Raw genomic sequence first — 19,856 nt, 5'->3', positions numbered from 1 at the left:
GACCAGAAGACTGATTCTGCTAGCTATTTATTGAAAGGAGAGGCAAATTATTGGTGGGAATCTAAAAAGGCTTTAGAGGATGAAAATGTTATTTCGTGGGATAGGTTTAAAGAGATGTTTTTAGAAAATCATTTTCCTCGCTATGTGAAGAACCAAATGCAGATTTAGTTTTTAGAATTGAAGCAGGGAAATATGTCCGTGGCAGAGTATGAAGCCAAATTTACTGAGTTGGCTAGGTTTGTCCCAGAACAGGTTGATACTGAAGAAAAGCTAGTTCAGAGATTTCAAGAAGGATTACGACCATGGATTCGTGGCCAAGTTGTAGTTTTTGAATTAGCAACGTATACCGCCGTAGTCCAGAAAGCTTTGATTATTGAAGGGGAAAGTGAAAGATCTCAGCAAGACAAAGGACAGGGAAGTTTCCAAGACCGCTCCAGTAGAAAGCTGGGATTTCAAGCCTGGACAAATTTGAATTTTAAAAGGATAGGACAAGGTACACAGAAAATAGGTAATCGTTTCCAAGCCCCCAGTCAGCAGGGAATGGCCAGAGTTCCAGTTCCGTACTGCAAGATATGTAATCGAAAACATACCGGCGTATGTATAAAAAGGGATGTGACGTGTTATCGATGTAAGCAGAAAGGGCATTATTCTAACGAATGTCCAACGGGAAAGATAGCAGAAATTACTTGCTTCCAGTGTGGAAAGAAAGGGCATATCGCCAGAAATTGCAAATGACCAGCTATGACAGCTAGTATTTCAAGAGTATTGGCATTACCTCCGTCACCGCCTAATCAACCCAGAGCAAGGACTTTCAACATGACAATGAAAGAAGCAGTGTAGAGTCCGAGTGTGATCGCAGGTACGATTTTGGTGAATTCCGTAAGTTCAAAAGTATTAATTGATTTTGGAGCTACTCGTTCATTTATTTCTGAAAAATTTCTTGATAAATTACATTGTGAAATCGAATGGTTGGGCGAGACGTTAATTATAAAATTAGCGAATGACGACCAAGTTCCAGTAGATCGAGTATGTCCTACGTGTAATGTAGAAATAGCCGGACATCATTTTTCTGTAGACCTGATTCCTTTTAAGCTAGGAGAGTTCGATATCATTTTGGGAATGGATTGGTTAGTATGTCATAATGCTCAGATAGATTGTGCGAATAAGAAAGTCAAATTGTGAACTGCAAAAAATGTAACGGTAATATTCAAAGGCGAAAAACAGCGAAAGAAATTTCTCACCGTGATACAGACTAAACGATTGCTTCGATAAGGATGTGAGGTGTACTTAGCTTACGTGTTAGATACTGAAAAAGGAAGTCCTAGAATAGAAGATATTCCTGTTGTATGTGAATTTCCAGACGTCTTTCCGGACGAGCTTCCAGGGTTACCGCCAGATCAAAAAATTGAATTTACGATTGATCTCGCACCAGGCACAGAACCAGTTTCGAAAGCTCCATATCGAATGGCTCCAGTCGAAATGAAGGAATTGTCAATGTAACTGCAAGATCTTCTAGACCGAGGCATCATACGACCTAGTGTATCCCCATGGGGTGCACCGGTGTTGTTCGTAAAGAAGATGGACGGCAGCATGCGATTATGCATCGACTATCGGGAGTTGAATAAGCTCACTATCAAGAACAAGTATCCTTTATCGAAAATCGACGATTTGTTCGACCAGCTAAAAGGAGCCGCATGGTTTTCAAAGATAGATTTGCGGTCAGGCTATCATCAATTGAAAATTAAAGCCGAAGATATTCCCAAGACTGCGTTTCGCACGAGATATGGACATTACGAGTTTCTTGTGATGGCATTCGGTTTGACAAACGCGCCGGCAGCATTCATGGATCTGATGAACAGAGTATTCAAGAGATATTTGGACAAATTTGTGATTGTATTTATAGATGACATCTTGATTTACTCAAGGACAGAAGAAGAGCATGTAGAACACTTGAAGATAGCTTTGGAAATTATGAGGAAAGAGCAACTGTACGCGAAATTCTCAAAATGTGAATTCTGGTTAAGGGAAGTACAATTTGTAGGGCATATCATCAGTAGAGAAGGCATCCAAGTCGATCCAGCAAAGATTGAAGCTGTGTTAAATTGGGAAAGACCAAAGACGCCGACAGAAGTTCAAAGTTTCTTGGGGTTGGCAGGATATTATCGAAGGTTTGTCAAAGATTTTGTGAAAATAGCAACGCCGTTGACCAAGTTAACTCGAAAAAGTGAAAAGTTTGTATGGAATGATAAATGTGAAGAAAGTTTCCAAGAGTTGAAGAATCGGTTAGTTACCGCACCAGTACTAGTATTGCCGGACGAGCAAGGGAATTTTGTCATTAACAGCGACGCCTCGTATCGCGGACTAGGATGTGTATTGATGCAGCACGATAACGTCATCGCATATGCTTCGAGACAACTTAAAACTCATGAACAGAAATATCCTACGCATGACCTGGAATTAGCAGCGATCGTATTTGCGTTGAAACTTTGGAGACATTATCTCAATGGTGAAAAGTGCGAAATCTACACGGATCATAAAAGTCTGAAGTATATCTTTACGCAAAAAGAATTGAACATGCGTCAACGTCGATGGCTGGAATTAATTAAAGATTACGATGTCACGATCAGTTATCATCCAGGGAAAGCAAATGTTGTAGCAGATGCGCTGAGCAAGAAAGAAAGATTGAATTGGTTAACTTCATGCGAAGAAGTAGCCAAGGAATTCGACAAATTGGAAATCGAAGTTCGTATTCCCAATGAATCTGCAGAAGCTATCTACGTTATGACTTTCCAATCGGAGTTGCTAGAGAAGATTCCCGCTGTCAAGAGGAAGTAATGAGTCAAGATGACGACCTAACGGGTGAAGAGATCACCACTCAGAAAGATAATGAAGGAATTTTATGCTTTGCATCGAGAATCTGGATTCCTAATGTGGCAGAATTAAAAGAAGAAATAATGTGCGATGCGCACAGTTTGAAGTATTCCATTCATCCAGGAAGTACAAAGATGTATCGCGATCTGAATGAAAACTTTTGGTGGCCGAATATGAAGAAGGAAATAGCAGAATGGGTGAGTAAATGCTACACATGCCAGCGAGTTAAAGCGGAACATCAACGTCCGAGCGGATTACTACAACCGTTAGACATTCCAGAATGGAAATGGGAACATGTAGCGATGGATTTTGTGGTAGGACTACCGAGGACTAAGGCAAATCATGATGCGATATGGGTAATCATTGACAGACTCACAAAGTCAGCACATTTTCTACCAATTAATGAAAGATTTTCACTCGACAAGCTAGTGCACATATATCTCAAGGAAATTGTGATGCGACATAGAGTTCCAATATCTATCATGTCTGATCGAGATCCTCGTTTTAACTCAAGATTTTGAAGACAATTTCAAGAATGTCTTGGAAATAAATTAAACATGAGTACCGCTTATCATCCGCAAACTGATGGGCAGAGTGAAAGAACTATCCAAACGATTGAAGACATGCTACGAGTTTGTGCGATTGATTTCGAAGGCAGTTGGGATGAGCATTTATCTTTGGTGGAATTTTCTTACAATAACAGCTACCACGCAAGCATTGGAATGCCACCGTACGAAGCATTATATGGGAGATAATGCAGATCACCAGTACATTGGGATGAAGTTGGAGAATGCAAGATTTTGGGTCCAGAATTAATTCAACAAACTAAAGAAAAGATTGAACTCATTCGGAAACGACTCGATGCAGCACAAGACAGGCAACGCAAATATGCAGATCAAGCCTGGAAGGATATGGACTATCAGGAAGGAGAAAACGTATTACTCAAAATATCGCCATGGAAAGGATTGACCAGATTTGGCAATAAGGGTAAATTGAAATCACGATACGTCAGACCGTTTGAAATTTTGAAGAAAGTGGGAAAAGTTGCGTACGAATTAGCTTTACCGCCTCATATGCAACATATTAATAATGTGTTTCACGTGTCGATGCTTAACCGATATAATTCTAATTTTAAGCATGTAATAGAGTATTAACCGATAGATATCCAACCTGATTTGTCTTTTGTAGAATAGCCGGTAAGAATTTTAGATCGGCAAGAGAAAGTGTTGAGAAATAAGTCTGTATATTTAGTGCGAGCGTTGTGGAGAAACCCTATGGTTGAAGAATCAACCTGGGAACTTGAGAGCGAGATGTTAGAAAAATACCATCATTTGTTTCCGTAGAAGATTCTGAGGACAGAATCCTATTAAGGGGCGAAGGATGTAACGACTGGGAAATTTACGTTTATATTATATCATAATCATAATAAATAAGGTGTGTTAATGTGTCATTTATGTGTGATTATCTGTTAAACCCTAATTGTTACGTGTTATGTGCATTCTGTGTCATTTCTGTATTTTCAAGATATTTTTTAGATATTTTATTGTGCATTCATCGCTTTCATTTCAAACGTTTTACGACCCAAACTATGATTTGAAAGCCAGTATTTCAAATAAAATAATTGGCCTTATTTTTCATCAAACGGCTTTTACCATCGCATTATTCTGAACATCTAGATATTTTATAAATTTTCTCATTTTACAAAAAATGACTTTTCCGGGCCCCATTGGATGTCAAAAACCCCACAAAAATCACATTTTTATTTTTATAAAATTATAGGACTTTCATTTATATTATTTCTTTGCATTTTTACAATATTCACAATTTTTGGGAAATTTTGGCATATATATTGCATATATAAAATATATATAAATTAAATTTTAATACTCAAAAATTATAAAATTAGGGGCCTATAAATTTTAAAAAGTGTAGAATTAGGGCCTTAATTTTAATTAGGAGTATTAATTTTAATACTATAAATAGCCTAATTTTTATTTAATTAATCATTATTGTTAATTAAAAATCTGAAAAAATACCCAAAATTCTCTGCAGTCGGGTTAGGGTTTGTAATTCGGGTCAAGAAATCGAGCAGTGATTCCGATCAGTTTCCGGCATCGTTTGCAGTCATGTAAGTACTCAAAACGAAGCTCTTGAAATGTTCTTTCGGTTTGTATCATCAATTTCATGTTTAAATTAGTATATTTTTTATTTCGATTTTAGGGTTCATAGCTGTGATTTGGGGATTTTAGTTCTAGGGGTTGTTGAATGATTTTGATGACTGATATAGGGTTCATGTTTGATTTCTCTGTGTTGCAAGCAATCGATTGGTACTAATTCATTGAACAAACGATACTTAAATCGATGAATTCGATTTCTAGGGTTTATGTCAAATTTTCAAAATACAACTCGATGATTTCTGTGAATATGTGGTTCCTGAAAGGTTAGGGTTATGATTGTATATGTTCTTAACTTTGATTTGCACTATTAAACGTTCAATTTCATGTACGATTCTGCAAATTCGATTTTTTGACCGGAGTTCATGATGGTTTTGATCGGAGATAAAGTTTCAGTGATGTTTTTGGTATGTTTTGGCCGTAGTTGAGTTACTGCAGTTGTGTGGAATTTAAACCCAGTAAAAACCACACCAAACGGTGTTGTTTTTGGCCTGATTTTGACTCGCTGGAATCCTGGCCGTTGGCCGGATTCTGGAAAAATCCGGTCATGTTCTTCATGACCCGGATGGTGACCCGGATGGTGACCCAGTTGACCCGTTTGTCAACCCGGTTTTGATCTGTTTTGTCAGATGGTTGGTTTCTGACATATGTTTCTGGATTTTTAATTTTATTTTATTTTATTAATTTTGAAAATCAGATTTATTTATTTTATAAATTGATTAATTAATTATTTAATTAATTGATTTATATTATAAATAATTCTGAATTATTTTCTAAAAATCAGATTAAATTATTTTCTTAATTATTTATTATTTATTTATTATTTATTAACTATTTATTAATTATTTAAATATGATTAATTATTTTGATAATTATTCAAATAATTTTCAATAAATCATAATAAATTCATTTTAATTCAAAAAATTATAGAAAAATCATTTTTAATTCTGATTTTTCTTAAATTATGATTTAAAAATTATTTTTGAGTTTTAAAAATTAGTAATAATTATTTATAATGAATAAAAATTGGAATTATCAGTGTTTAATTGATAATAATTCAACCGTTAGTCCGATACGAGTGAAACGAAAGCCTGTTGACTCAGAAAAATGAATTTTTTTCATTAAAAATAATATCAAAGCTTAATTTCTTCTAAAAATTAGTTGATTCTGTTACTTGTTTGATTATCAGTCGCAATGCGTGCCGAGACGAGTCCGAAAAATTCCGAAAAAATGGGAAACGAGTCAGGTAACAATCAGTTGAGTGATCAGCGAGTCGATTTTGGTTCTAAAAATTATTTTAACTATAAAAATGATTATGTGCTTATGTGTAGTACGTGGTTAATTGAGTCTTATTTGCTAATAAATAATACATGAGTCAGTCATAAGCGCATGGGTAGATGTTAGGAACGGTGTAAAGTCGATTCAAGATGCAATTGAAGTACGAAATGACTTAACCAGTCTATTTTGCTAACAGAAGCTAAGCCAGCCAGGCAGGTTGAGTCGGTATTAGTCAAAGGTGATAGACGAAAGTGATCTAATTGCAGTGAGTCGCGCAGAAGGCAAGTTTTTTCCCTATTCTACTTTCAGAATAGTGACATTTCTTCAGATGTTTATCAAATTTGCACTCTTTTGATTCTTGTTCTTATTCACTGATACACACTTGCTATTCCTTTATTCATATTTCATTTCGATTCTTGATTTCTACGTTCCTTTGAATTCCTGATTTATATTCCATTTATGATACATTGAGATTGATATATTCTGGTGTTTAGAATATATCAAAGCATACCGATTGTTGCGGTTGCTAAGCGATGGACTGGATAATGCTATTTTTTTGGGATTAAGTGTGTCTTAATCCTGAGCACCGGGATTTGACCGGTGCCTCGACATGGGCTGTAGTGTTTGGGTACCCGACTGGATCTATATATTGAGATATAGATCTGCATTATATTCTGACTGATCAGCAGAATATAGATGCGAACTTGTGTCCAGTTTAGTTCATTTGTACTCGCCAGTAATGGCCTTCTTTCTATTTTCGTGGGGGTTATATATTTGCAGATATACCCGGGATTATGGATTCATTTAAAATGCTTTAACATTGTTTATATTTTATGGACTTGTTGAGCAATTTTTGGCTCACCCCTTTTTGTTGTTATTCACCTTATTGTTTTCAGTTAAGAAGGAATATGAAACTCATCAGGACTCGAGTGGTAAAGAAGCGGGTCAAGCCTCGGGATCCTCTCTTACCCAAGGTGTTGATCCCAATCCAGGAAGAAAACTTTGAGTTGCCCGAACAGGTGGATTGTTGATAGATAGTGTGTGTGTTTGAATAAAAGTTGAACTTAGTTTAAAATGAATTAGATAATGGTCTGTAATAAAGAGAGCTTGTGAGATTTTGAATTTGGTTTTGTAATAAAGTAGTTAGTGATTCTTGTTTTTATACTTCAACCTAAAAAGATCCTGATTAGTGTCTAAAGGGGTTTAATTTCATTTCTTTATTATTTGTTAATCAGATTGTACAGGTTTGGTGATTAGCTAGTAACCCCCAGACTTATACCCCAGGTCTGGAGGGCGTTACACTTCTCCCAGAGCAATAAACTTTGATGAAGAAGCCAACGAAGAAGGACTCAAAATAAATATGGAGTTAATTGATGAGATCCGGGACCAAGTTGTAGAAAAGATGGAAAGATACAAGGAGAAGACCAAGAGCATTTCAGCAAGAATTTCAGAGTCAAGAACTTCCAAGTTGGAGACTTGGTTCTCCGAGACACATAAGCATCGGATCCTACAAACACTGGAAAGCTAATGCCCAAATGGGAAGGGCCATACAAGGTCAAAGAAGTCCTGAGACCAGGAACCTACAAACTCCTGAACATGGACGACTCAGAAGTCCCCAATACTTGGCATGGACTCAGACTGAGGAAGTTCTACCAATAGGAAAAAGCAAACAAAGCAACCAAAATCTTGTAGCCAATATGGCAAGAAACCAGTTTATTTTTCCTTATATTTTGTATGAATAAAACTCTGAATTAATGAAAAGCATTTCTCTAAATTATATTTCCGGACCAAAGATTAGTCAGGACTAGAGCAAGCATATTTACTTAGAATTAATTTCCTAAGTAAAAAAGCCACCACTAGTCCAGACAAAAGATTAGTCAGGACTAGAGCAACCATATTTATTTAGAAATAATTTTCTAGGAAGCAACCACTAGTCCGGACCAAAGATTAGTCTGGACTAGAGCAACCGTATTTACTTAGAAATAATTTTTTAAGTAAAGAAGCAAACACTAGTCCGGACCAAAGATTAGTCAGGACTAGAGCAACCATATTTACTTGGAATTAATTTCCTAAGTAAAGAAGCCACCACTAGTCCGGACAAAAGATTAGTCAGGACTAGAGCAACCATATTTACTTAGAAATAATTTTCTAGGAAGAAACCACTTGTCCGGACCAAAGATTAGTCTGGACTAGAGCAACCATATTTACTTAGAAATAATTTTCTAAGTAAAGAAGCAAACAATAGTCTGGACCAAAGATTAGTCAGGACTAGAGCAACCATATTTACTTAGAATTAATTTCCTAAGTAAAGAAGCCATCACTAGTCCGGACAAAAGATTTGTCAGGACTAGAGCAACCATATTTACTTAGAATTAATTTTCTAGGAAGCAACCACTAGTCCGGACCAAAGATTAGTCTGGACTAGAGCAACCATATTTACTTAGAAATATTATCTAAGTAAAGAAGCAAACACTAGTCCGGACCAAAGATAAGTCAGGACTAGAGCAACCATATTTACTTAGAATTAATTTCCTAAGTAAAGAAGCCAGTACTAGTCCGGACAAATTATAAAACCGGACTAGTAGAAACATAATGACTTAGAAAAAATATTTAAGGCAAACACATTATAAAGAAGCAGAGATAAAAGCAAACAAAAGCAAAGCAATGACATAACAGAGTTAACCGGGCCAACAAAGCCCGGAGCTGAGTACAAATATTACAATCACAAATCATTAAAAGTCTTAAAACCACAACAAGTTCATAAGGCACGTAAAAAACTAAGAATCCGGAGCATTTGAAGGAAAGAAGTTGGGGCATGGACCGTCAAAAGGCTCCGGATTCCCGAGCCCAGCCTCGATATTCAGCTTGGCTTTAATGAATTCTTCAACAAAGTTATCCCAGTTCGCCTCCGGATTAGTCTTGATATATTTTTCAGTAATTACCCAGCAGCGACCAATCTTCGGAGCACCGGCATTAGAAATAGCCCTGTCATATTCCTCAGAATTCTTATAAGCTGCGATAACTTCAGCCTCCCGTCTCACAGCAGATATCTGCTTCCGGAGCTCAGCTAGTTCAGACTTCAGATCTGCAGCCTCCTTCTCAGCATTCTCAGCCCGGGTTGTAACCTCGCTGGGATGTTTGTTCAGCCTGGAAATAGAGGTATCCTTCACGATAATCTGATCCCTCAATTCCCCAATCTCTTTGTCCTTGTCAGATATTGTAGTCCGAGAATTCTTCAAATCATTGTATACAAGAGAAGCAGCTTCATCCATATAACCACCAAGCTACAAAACATACGATACAAATCTCAGAAAAATATTTAAGGCAAAAACAGAAGAAAAATAGAAATCAAAGAAACATTGTATACCTGGCCCCAGAGACGAGTGCACTCCTTCATCGTAGCATCGAATCCGGAGTGGCTCATTTCCTTCCATTCCGCCGGAGAAGGAATTTCAGCCATAAAATGAGTTATCCTAACCTCCAGCTCCGGACTACTCCTCTCCGAACGTCCTCCATCCACACTTTTCCCCTTGTCCACTCCGGACCCAGCACCACCAGAAGCATTCTCAGCCCGGGGTGGTTTTGAACCAACATTCCAGAGCGGCTTCCTCTTCCGGACAACATCCACTTCAGGAACCTCCCCAAGAGGCTCAAACTCTTCCAAATTCTCAAACTCATAGCCAATTTCCACTTCAACATCCTTCTCCGGACCCCTCTGTTGCTCCTCGGATTCTGGACTAGAAACAGCGTTACTTTGTGACCCTTCCTCCGGGGAGGGTTAGATCCGGAGCCTGCAACAGAAGCCATCTTTGAAACTTTGAAGCCAGCCCCGACCCTTTCAATGCATCGTTGTAAGCAGACGATGATATGTCCGGATTGAAGTAAGGTAAACCTGCCAAGGAAGCAACAAGCAAAATTATAGGCACATATACACGACAACAAAACATTACAAGCAAGTTAAAAGACTTAGTCCAGACAAAAACAAAAAACTAACATCCTAAGCGATGCGTAGTCCTATGGATCATGAAGGTATCTCGGGTCAGCTGAATACCCAAACATTCATAAAAAATAAAAACCATCTGGATTGCATCTCCCCTGAGAGTATCTCGAGGGAACCTGGTTCGGACTCCCTCATGAGCAATATGAGGGAGATAATGCAAATCCAGACCCTTCAGCATAATCAACTCCCTATTCAAGTGCTTCAGGGAGGACTGCTGAATTACTGGCTTATAAGAAGACCCGTAACCACTGCGCAGCACAGAATTGAATCTCATACAAGGGCATTTGGCTAGACTGGACTAAACTAAAAATGTGATGCCACAACTTAAAGGTTGACTGAACCTCGAACTGGTTGCAGCAGGCAATGAACCAAGTCATCCACTTTATCCCATTGGGGGTTATCTGCATCGGAGATAACTGGTACTCACATTTACAAAGATGCTTCAAAAAAAGGTGCCAATGCGGATTCTACCTGGAGAACAGATGCTCTAACCACACTGAAACGAAGCCATCAGCCGGTCTATGGTAGATCCTCTCTCCGGGCTCAGGCCACCTCCACTCAATCCGGGGATCCAACTGGAAGGTAGCCCGGACTGATGGGTCTTGCGCCGCATGATCTAAGGCGGCGTACTCATCTTTCAGCTCATAAGGCTCCTTGGTCGCAATACTATCGGTAAACCTCCTATCAAACTCTTCACGGTCATACGGCCCCAGACCAGTAGTAGGCTGCCTCACATACTCGGACCTAATACTCCTATACTACCATCTATTTTCTATCTCCTCGCTCCTCGTAATAAAATAATTAGGGATATCAACCGACAACCCTTCCGGGGTACAGGGCACCTTTCGCGAGGAGATCCTACTAATAGTCAATTTGGTGATAGCTCCGGAGTCCGAAGTGCTAGCCTTCTTACCCATCTCAGTCCGGTCTGAATCAGAACTCGAATCGGAGCCCGAAAGTCCGGGGTAGCAAGACAAGGCAATTATGGCACGAGCTTTAGTCCGGACCATAAACCTAAAATAAATGATAAAGGTCAGTCTAAACCCCTACAGCTTACTTATCTTGGATCGTACATGGTCCGTACTACCCTACGTTCAAGTTTATTAGAGTTACAAGCAACCAGTCCGGCGATCCGGACTACAAGATCCACTATAAACCCAAAAACCCCAAACAGAATAACCCCAAACAATGAGCCCGGACTACTCATAACCAATAAGCCAACCAAACCAGAAACATAGTCCGGAGTCTAATCGCAACCAGCCAAAACCACAGCAAAATAAATATACAATACAAGTCTGGACTCGTTCTACAAGTCTGGACCAATCTACAAACCCTAAAACAAGAAACACTACCTAAGCGCAATCAAACACCAAAATATAACACAAACACATACAGTAAAAACTCTATAAATTAATAATGTCGGGACCGGAAAAATTTATTATTTTAGAGAGTTATTAATTTATCGATAAATTAATAATTATTAATTTAAAGAGTTTTTAACCGATTATAATGTACATACCTCTTAGAATCAATGAACCTTGGGATTCAACGTAATTAGTAACCTTGGAAAAACTAACAATGACTTTTGAAGTTGTACTGTATAATTAATGTAAACAAGATTAATGATACAATACAAAAATACAACACATGAGTTATTGGATGCAATAAGAAAAGTTAGAGATGAGCTCCAAATAGACTTGAAATTTAAAATAAAACAGACAACTATTGAATCATATTTCAATAAGGTGTAATATATTTTTTCAGTTCCTATGAATTATTAATTTATGATTTTCTTGGGACTGAAAGCTATAAATGGATTTCCCGAAAAATTATTATCTTATTATTTTATCAAGTTTTTCAATTTTTTACATTGGCCCAAGTCGGGACCGGACAAATTTATTATTTTAGAGAGTTTATTAATTTAACGAGTATTAATTTAAAGAGTTTCTACTGTATATATACAGATATATATACCCACACTCAAAAAAACAAACACAAAAAAGCATGAACAACTCGAAACCAAATCAAAACCAAAACAAGTATACAGAAAAACAAATACAAAGCGGAAAAGCAAAAGAAAAGAAGAGTAACCTTACAAGAACAGAAAATACGAAGAGATTGGGGACGACCAAGCAAAAAACTCAAACCTCCAAGAACTCCTACAAAAAACGGCGACATCGGCAAGAACATCAAAGAAAAAGACAAAAAAACAAGAAAAAGAGCGGAGAAGAAAATTGCAGAAAGGTAAAAAAACAAAAGAAAGAGAAGGGGAGGCCTTTTATAGGCGATATGAATACCAAGGGGTCGAGCCACGTGGAAAAATCTCATCCGCCCATCCGGAACGTGTATATACACAATGATATATATATATATATGCAGTAATAACTACAGGTAATTATTACGGCACATCTTTTAAAAAAAGACAACTGTAATAATTCAAATCATTTGGGGGGAAACTCGAAAACGTTTCAGCTTCCAGTCCGGACTAAGGGACAAGCAAAACTAAACTTACTCTACATCCACTCCTGATTGGCTGAACTCAACATACTCCGGACTGGGGGGCAAGCAAAGCTCAAATTCTTCTAAAGACAACCACCTTAGTCCTGACTGGCTGAATTCAACACACTCCGGACTGGGGGGCAAGCAAAACTCAAATTCTTCTAAAGATAACCACCTTAATCTTGATTGGAAACACACTCCGGACTGGAGGCAAGCAAAGCTCAAATTCTTCTAAAGACAACCACCTTAGTCCTGATTGACTGAACTCAACACACTCCGGACTGGGGGCAATCAAAGCTCAAACTCTTCTAAACACAACCACATTAGTCCTGCTTTGCTGAACTCAACACACTCCGGCTGGGGGGCAATTAAAGCTCAAACTCTTCTAAAGACAACCACCTTAGTCCTGATTGGCTGAACTCAACACACTCCGGACTATGGGGCAAGCAAAGTTCAAATTCATAAACCGAAGCCAACTTTACTCCCCTATCCAGAAAATCTGCATAAGGGAGTGGGGGCACATGATAGTATATATAGCTCCTGCAAGCGACAGGCCCGGACTCCTAACTCAATTTTTTCCCGTACACTACTAGTCCTAACTGGCCTAGTCCCGCAAGCCCGATCTTGGGGAATCCCAGCACGTGAGGCAATTTCCTAAGCACATGACAGAGACAACTGACACCCATCAATCATGGAAATAATCAGAGCACGTGTCATAAGATCCTCAGAACATTTCTTAGCCAGTCATGTACTGAGACATGTAAAGCATCCACTCTAGACAAGTGTCCTCCACTCCTAGAACCAAGGCTACGATTCAAAGGTACCAACCCCAAAATCCTATCTTTGGACTATAAATAGCCCAAGAGGGTGAAGTTTTGGGGTTAATCTCTCTCACACTCATATATACACACAGCCACCATGCATTCCAATCTATCTTCATATTCCCCAAAAGTGAGTTCTTACTCTCACGTCGGAGGCGCCGCGGGACCCAAACCCCCTTCCAGTGTTATTTTATAGGCACCCCACGATAGCTACACCACCACTGCGGCGAAAGATCCAGGACGGCGTCGAAGGAGCAGCCCTGCCACCGGGAATTATCATATCTCGCATATTTGTAACTTGGTTGCTTGATTCATACGTAGTTGTGAACAAGAGCCAATAAAAGGGTTATTTAGTGATAACATCCTCATAATACCAAATGAACTCATCCACCTTCTCCTAGAAATTGCAGAGGAAACTATCAATATATCTTTGACCCAAGTAGTTACCGTCTTCCATCCAGTTAGGCCTCGTAATCTCAACTCCAAAATGATAAATCAGACACTCCTGCATCAATTTTTGGATTAAAAAAAAAGGTGTCGTTGTTCCACTGCACGTTGTAGAGTGGTTCATCACCAAGTTGGTCTTGCTCTACGTTTAAGTTTTCAGCCTTATGCCAATCGTACCACAAGTCCACTAGTTGGAGTGCGCCGCTACGTGGTATGGAACTGCTCAGGCCCTAGCTTTGGTGTTCGAATTTCTTCGCTTCTGCCGCTAGTATTTCTCACAATGTATTGGGAGAAAGGGTGAGTAAGTTACAGGTACAAGCAACAGCGACAAATAAGAATTGAGGCTGATAAATGCGTATGAATAAGAAGTAGTAGAACAAACTCCGCTTCGCGCGGTTGCGGAAAATGTTAGCTAACAGATTACCCGAGTAGCGGTGGTGAGTGAAGTGACTTGGAAGCATGTCACATGCGGTTCTGGGGGTGTTCATAGAATGAGAATCGCCAGAAAACACCGACAAAAAGGGAGATTTATGTTGGGCCTCTATAGCACAGAGGATAATGATAAATAGGCAGTTTGAACTCTAATATGGGGGTGGCAAATTTGTTTTGATTCACCAAAAGTAGGAGGGTAAAAATGTTTAGAATAGTGTTTAAATAATAAGGTTTTTTATTTTTAGAAAAAATCATATCAAGTACCAAACATTTAACTGTCTTTTAAGTAAATAAATCATGTATGTTGAGAGGGTTTCATACTTTCATTTTCCAGATGAGCTGTTGAGCGAGGCTTCCTTTGTCACAAGATTTTAGATTAGTGCAACTAAATTCCAATCCGCTGGCAAGAACAATTAAATGTCATGTCAGGAATACATGCGCCAACTTGGACAAACTGGAACTTTATAAAATGAGCAATCCAGGCATAGATTTTTTTTCTGCAAAGAAGGTGTTCATGAAATGCCACCTTTTTGTACAAGTAATAAAAAATAACCCAATGTGTAAACTATGCTAGAGAATTTTCTGCAAGCACATTAAGGGTGATGTTTAAAAATACCCATTTTTTGGGTGCAATGGCCGAAAATACCCATTTTTAAAACACGTGGCTGAAAATACCGTTTTGGTTACGCATTTTGTAATTGGGTAAGTGTAATACGCATTTAAAAATTGGGTATCCAAACAAATTACTAAAGATACGCATTTGTAGTTTGGGTATTACCATTGGGATACGCATTTGCCAAATATCTTAAAAAAAATAAAAAAATAAATTGAATACCCATTTGACAAATGCGTATCTAGTACAAAATAGAATACCCAAATGCAAATGCGTATCCAAAACGGTATTTTCAGCCATCCACTTTCAGAATGGGTATTTTCAACCATTTGCACCAAAAAATTATTATTTTTAACATTTTTTCGCACAACATTAACGGGCTATGATTATGTTGCTCCCACCTATATTTTCTGCCACACCTTTTGTTCTAAAACTTTGTTACAACACTTCGGTTCTCAATGAAGAGAGGTTGGATGATTGAGACATGAGATTTTAAATTAACGTGCATATGTAGTACAACAGCCGCCAAAGTAGCTGATGATGGTTATGTATTTTCACCACTCTTTAGAAAGATGTTTTTGTAGATAAACATAATGTAGTTCACTGGAAATCGCAGCTTTAAATTTTACCAGAACTACGATATGTTGCATGTGGTTTGCTCTTGAAGCAGATAACCGGGCCTTTAAATTACTTTTACGGAAGTTAAGGTAGTAAATATTTTCTCAGCTCCATACTAATAGCACACACCATAAAAAAAAATTCCCTTGGCTCACCAAGCAAAATGTGTCATTATTGTCCAAGAACAATATTACATTGTAGAAATTTAATGTTAGTTAAACACATTGGTGAAAAGGTAGATATGGGGAACTTTCCAAATATTTTTGGTATTGGGTAAGTATAAGAAAAGGTAAATTGTCATACTAATACCTAAAATACTTATATCTATTTATTTATTCACCCTCTCAAAACACAGGATTATTAATGTTAATTAGAGCTAGAGATTCGCTCTAGTTTGTCAACCAAAAGAATGAAAATTAGAAAACCAGAATGACACTGTAAATGATTCTAACAATTTGAATAGGCCTTTTGTCAAAAACCGAATACTTTGTGGAATGCACAATCAGGAGGCAACTATAAAAATACGCCCTGAAGTTCATATATATCAGAAGCTCTGATCAGTTACCATTCATTTCCCTGCCGTTTTTTATGTCAATAGTACAGTACTTTTGTACAACTACTTATCGTTATGGTTTTCACTTCACTTTATACATGATGTATTAGTATCAACAAAACTAAACCTGTTAAGATAATTTTAGTAAAACATACGCATGGAAGCTCAAACAAATCAAAAAAACAAATTGATATCCTAGGTTGTTTGTCGAATAGAAAATGTTTTGTGAGGTATGTATGTACCTATGGCGAACCTGCCAAATGAGAATATGACGCATGCACCCCGATGGACAACCTGGAAATATATAATATGACCAAAGTAGATAAGCAGATCAGGAAGCATCTGAAAAGAGAATACTCATCTAATTCTAGTTAGATTTGATATTAGAATTAAAGAATAACATAACAGTGTCAGATCGGGTTGCTGCCATACGTATTTTTTTTGCCATTCTTAATCTTTTAATCTCAGAACCCGCTAAAATTTTAACAGGGTTATCTTGCCTGCTACCAAGATAGGTTGATGTTTGTGGCAGATGACCGAGCGAAAGTGAATAAGCATATAAATAAGGTAATATATTCATAAGAGAATGCAAAAGTAACAGTCTTTAGTTAGGACACATTCCCGGGCTTCTAAACCTTATCACCCACATCCTTTGTACTGACAGACTCCCACATCCTGCAAATGCGAACCCTTATCACCCGGTCTTCGTCATCTCCCCTCAATTCAGAAAGATGGATGTATGCCATAGTTGTACCAGTTAACATTCATCCAATTAGGTGCTTCAAAATCCTTTACATTTGATAAAACCCATAAATTTCCAAATGAACATTTCTATATTTAACATTTAAATTCTAACAACATGCAAGGAGCCCATAGTTGTACGCCTGTACCAGTTCATATTTAACCAATTAGGTGCTTCAAATGCCTACACATTTGGCAAAACCCATAAATTTCCAAATGAACATATCTATATTTTTAACATTTAAATTCTAACAGCACACAAGAAGCCTGAAACAAACCGGCAGATCAACACATAAATTTCCAGATGAACATATCTGTATTTAACATCTAAATTCTAACAACACTCAAGGATTCTGAAACAAACTGCCAAATAACACACCCATAACATATACATACAACTAAAGTGGACTGAACACTTAAAAAATATACCGCCAAATGAACACACACATGAATTATGCATACAACTAAAATGGAACACACACATGAGATATGTATATAACTAAAATGGACTGAACACTCAAAAAATATAACCGAACCTTTTTCAATAAAATCCTCGGCAGAACTATTCCGTGAACCTGAACCATCGCTAATCTGCCTAGCATACTATTTATAGGCTAATCTGAGAGCAGATGATGAGGCTTCAGTTATTGATTAAAGATCGAAACTGCCGAAATTTCTAAACTCCCGGCCACACTCTCCGGGGAATGTGAGAAGTCCTCACAACTTTAATATGAGAAGTCCTCAACAAAATAGGCTACATCATGGGAAGAGAAAGAACCCAATCCAGGGGACCTAGTAGCGCCACGTCAGACCACCGAGTTTTTACTTTACGTAGATATAAGATTCTCCGAACCCTACAAATAATTGTCGGTGTCCTTTTTATTTTGTTTTTAAAAAACGTAGAAATTATATACTTTTATGTTAGTAAAATAAAAAAATTTATTATATTAAAGTATACTCTTTATTTTTTATTAAAAAAATTCACAGTTGAATCGACATAGTAATTCATAAGTCTCTGACAGACAGGTGCAAATCTATGCCCATTAGAATTTGTTCCTATTCAGGAATAAAATATAAGGGTAGTTCAATATATATAATTGAGTGTGTATTGGGTTCTTTATAAAGCCCTGTTTAGTTTTATCTAGACATTGATTAGATTTAGAATATAGTATTTTTGAGATAAAGTATAAGCTTTTACTGTTGTTTTGGTGTTTGTCGGGGTTGTGTTATTTGTGTTTTACAAATTTTATATCAAGAAGCAACATAGAAGATTTGGGAGAGTACAAAGCCCTGAAGATGGAAAATAAATAACCGTTGGTAATATAATGAATGGTAATAACGGTTATGCTGGAAGCCTGTGTTGGAATACAAAGATTTATGATGATTTCCAGAATTCAACGCAACAGAATAATAGAGTTCAGATATTACAGAATGCAGTTGATTCAGATTTTTCAGGAGACTATTTCTCAGGATTAGGTTTGTTAGGGTTTTATGTATATCTTGTTTATCTGGATAAACCTTATCTCAAACAAACCCTATCTTATAAATCAAGTTTAAATCTCTCAAGCCTTATCTTTACTTGATTTATCTTTTTCAAACGTACTAACAGATTAGTTTCAAAGTTTCATTCAAATATTTTCAAACAAACTTATCTTCCAATCTTATCTTGTGTTTGAAAATAAATCTGTTAGTGTTAGGTCCCAATTTGTTTGTAGAAGGGGGGGTTGAATACAAACAGTACCGAATAATCGAATTAAATGCGGAATAAAAAAAATGTGAAACAAAATTCAAGTTAAATAAAAATATTATTAAACTTGAAAGGTGTTGCAACAACTGTATCGATTACAAGGAATTAATCTCAAATTAATTATCACAAATTTAGAATAAATTCGACATGAACTTTTTCTATTTTTGCAATAATTAGAATCAAATGCTAAACGCGATTTGAGATTAAGTTCTAGGGATTTTAATCCGCTAGATTGTTACACAAGAGCAAGATAAAGATTTCTAGTGGATTGGATTTAACTTTACAATCTAGAAATTTAATCTTGAAGTATGCAGATGAAAAGATGAAATATTTCTTCTTGTTTTTCTTTTCTGCTTTGTTCTTGACTTTTGTGTTCTGGATCATAAGTTGCTGCTTCTCTGCTTCTTTTTAAATCAACAAACGAATAGAATTGACTTGGCATGACAATCCTATAGCTGGCAAGACTTTCGGTGAGACAATTGAATGAACTAGCAAGACAATCTGAATGAACTAGCATGACAATCAGAATGAACTAGCATGACAATCAGAATGAACTAGCAAGACAATCATCCTCCTAGAGTAACTTTCGGTATGACAATTGAATATGGCCTAGCATGACAATCGGTATGACAATCCTGATTGTCATGCTAGTTCATTTTCAATTGTCTTGCTGATTTAATGCTTGAATTTAATCCAATTAAACTTCTGAAAATTCCTAGAATTAATTCAGAATTAATTAATCAATTAATTCAATTAATAAATAAATTATTCTTCGCAGATATAATTTATTTTCTTAATTAAATTAGATGACTTAATTAATTAATAGAGAATTAATTCTAGTCTTGAGCAGCAACCATTCTTCTGCAAATCTTCTGAAAATCACTGAAAATTATGAATCAATTCCACCACTTCAACGTTGACACTCGATGTACTGTCTGGTTCATGAGTGACTAACTTCCGTGACGTTTCTTCATATCTTGACTTTGACACTTTGATTTTCTTCAGATTAAATCCTTGTAATTTATTGATACCCTGACGAGATCTCTGTCACTTGATTAAATC

General features: G+C 37.0%; 1 protein-coding gene across 19 annotated transcripts in view; it reads right to left on the bottom strand.

The window, feature by feature from the left end:
* The window catches only part of LOC141707987 (uncharacterized), an 83,414-nt gene extending 65,526 nt beyond the window's left edge, over nt 1-17,888 (bottom strand). For 6 of the 19 annotated variants that reach the window (XR_012569259.1, XR_012569255.1, XR_012569258.1 and 3 more), the window contains exons 1-3: nt 17,584-17,852; nt 16,549-16,600; nt 14,844-15,019 (exon numbers count right to left, since the gene is read on the bottom strand). Coding sequence is in view for 5 of the 19 variants with exons in the window: in XM_074511443.1 (XP_074367544.1) it covers nt 9,101-9,607; nt 14,844-14,922; nt 16,549-16,583 (621 nt within the window). In the remaining 14 variants the exon portion in view is untranslated. The other 13 variants (XR_012569261.1, XR_012569263.1, XR_012569253.1 and 10 more) reach the window with 10 other exon arrangements.
* Nucleotides 17,889-19,856: the final 1,968 nt, after the last annotated feature.

This window comes from Apium graveolens, chromosome 2 (genome assembly GCF_009905375.1).
Source record: "Apium graveolens cultivar Ventura chromosome 2, ASM990537v1, whole genome shotgun sequence".
Taxonomy (NCBI): domain Eukaryota; kingdom Viridiplantae; phylum Streptophyta; class Magnoliopsida; order Apiales; family Apiaceae; genus Apium; species Apium graveolens.
The sequence above is the reverse complement of the archived record's forward strand: the minus strand, read 5'-3'. Positions and strand labels throughout refer to the sequence as shown.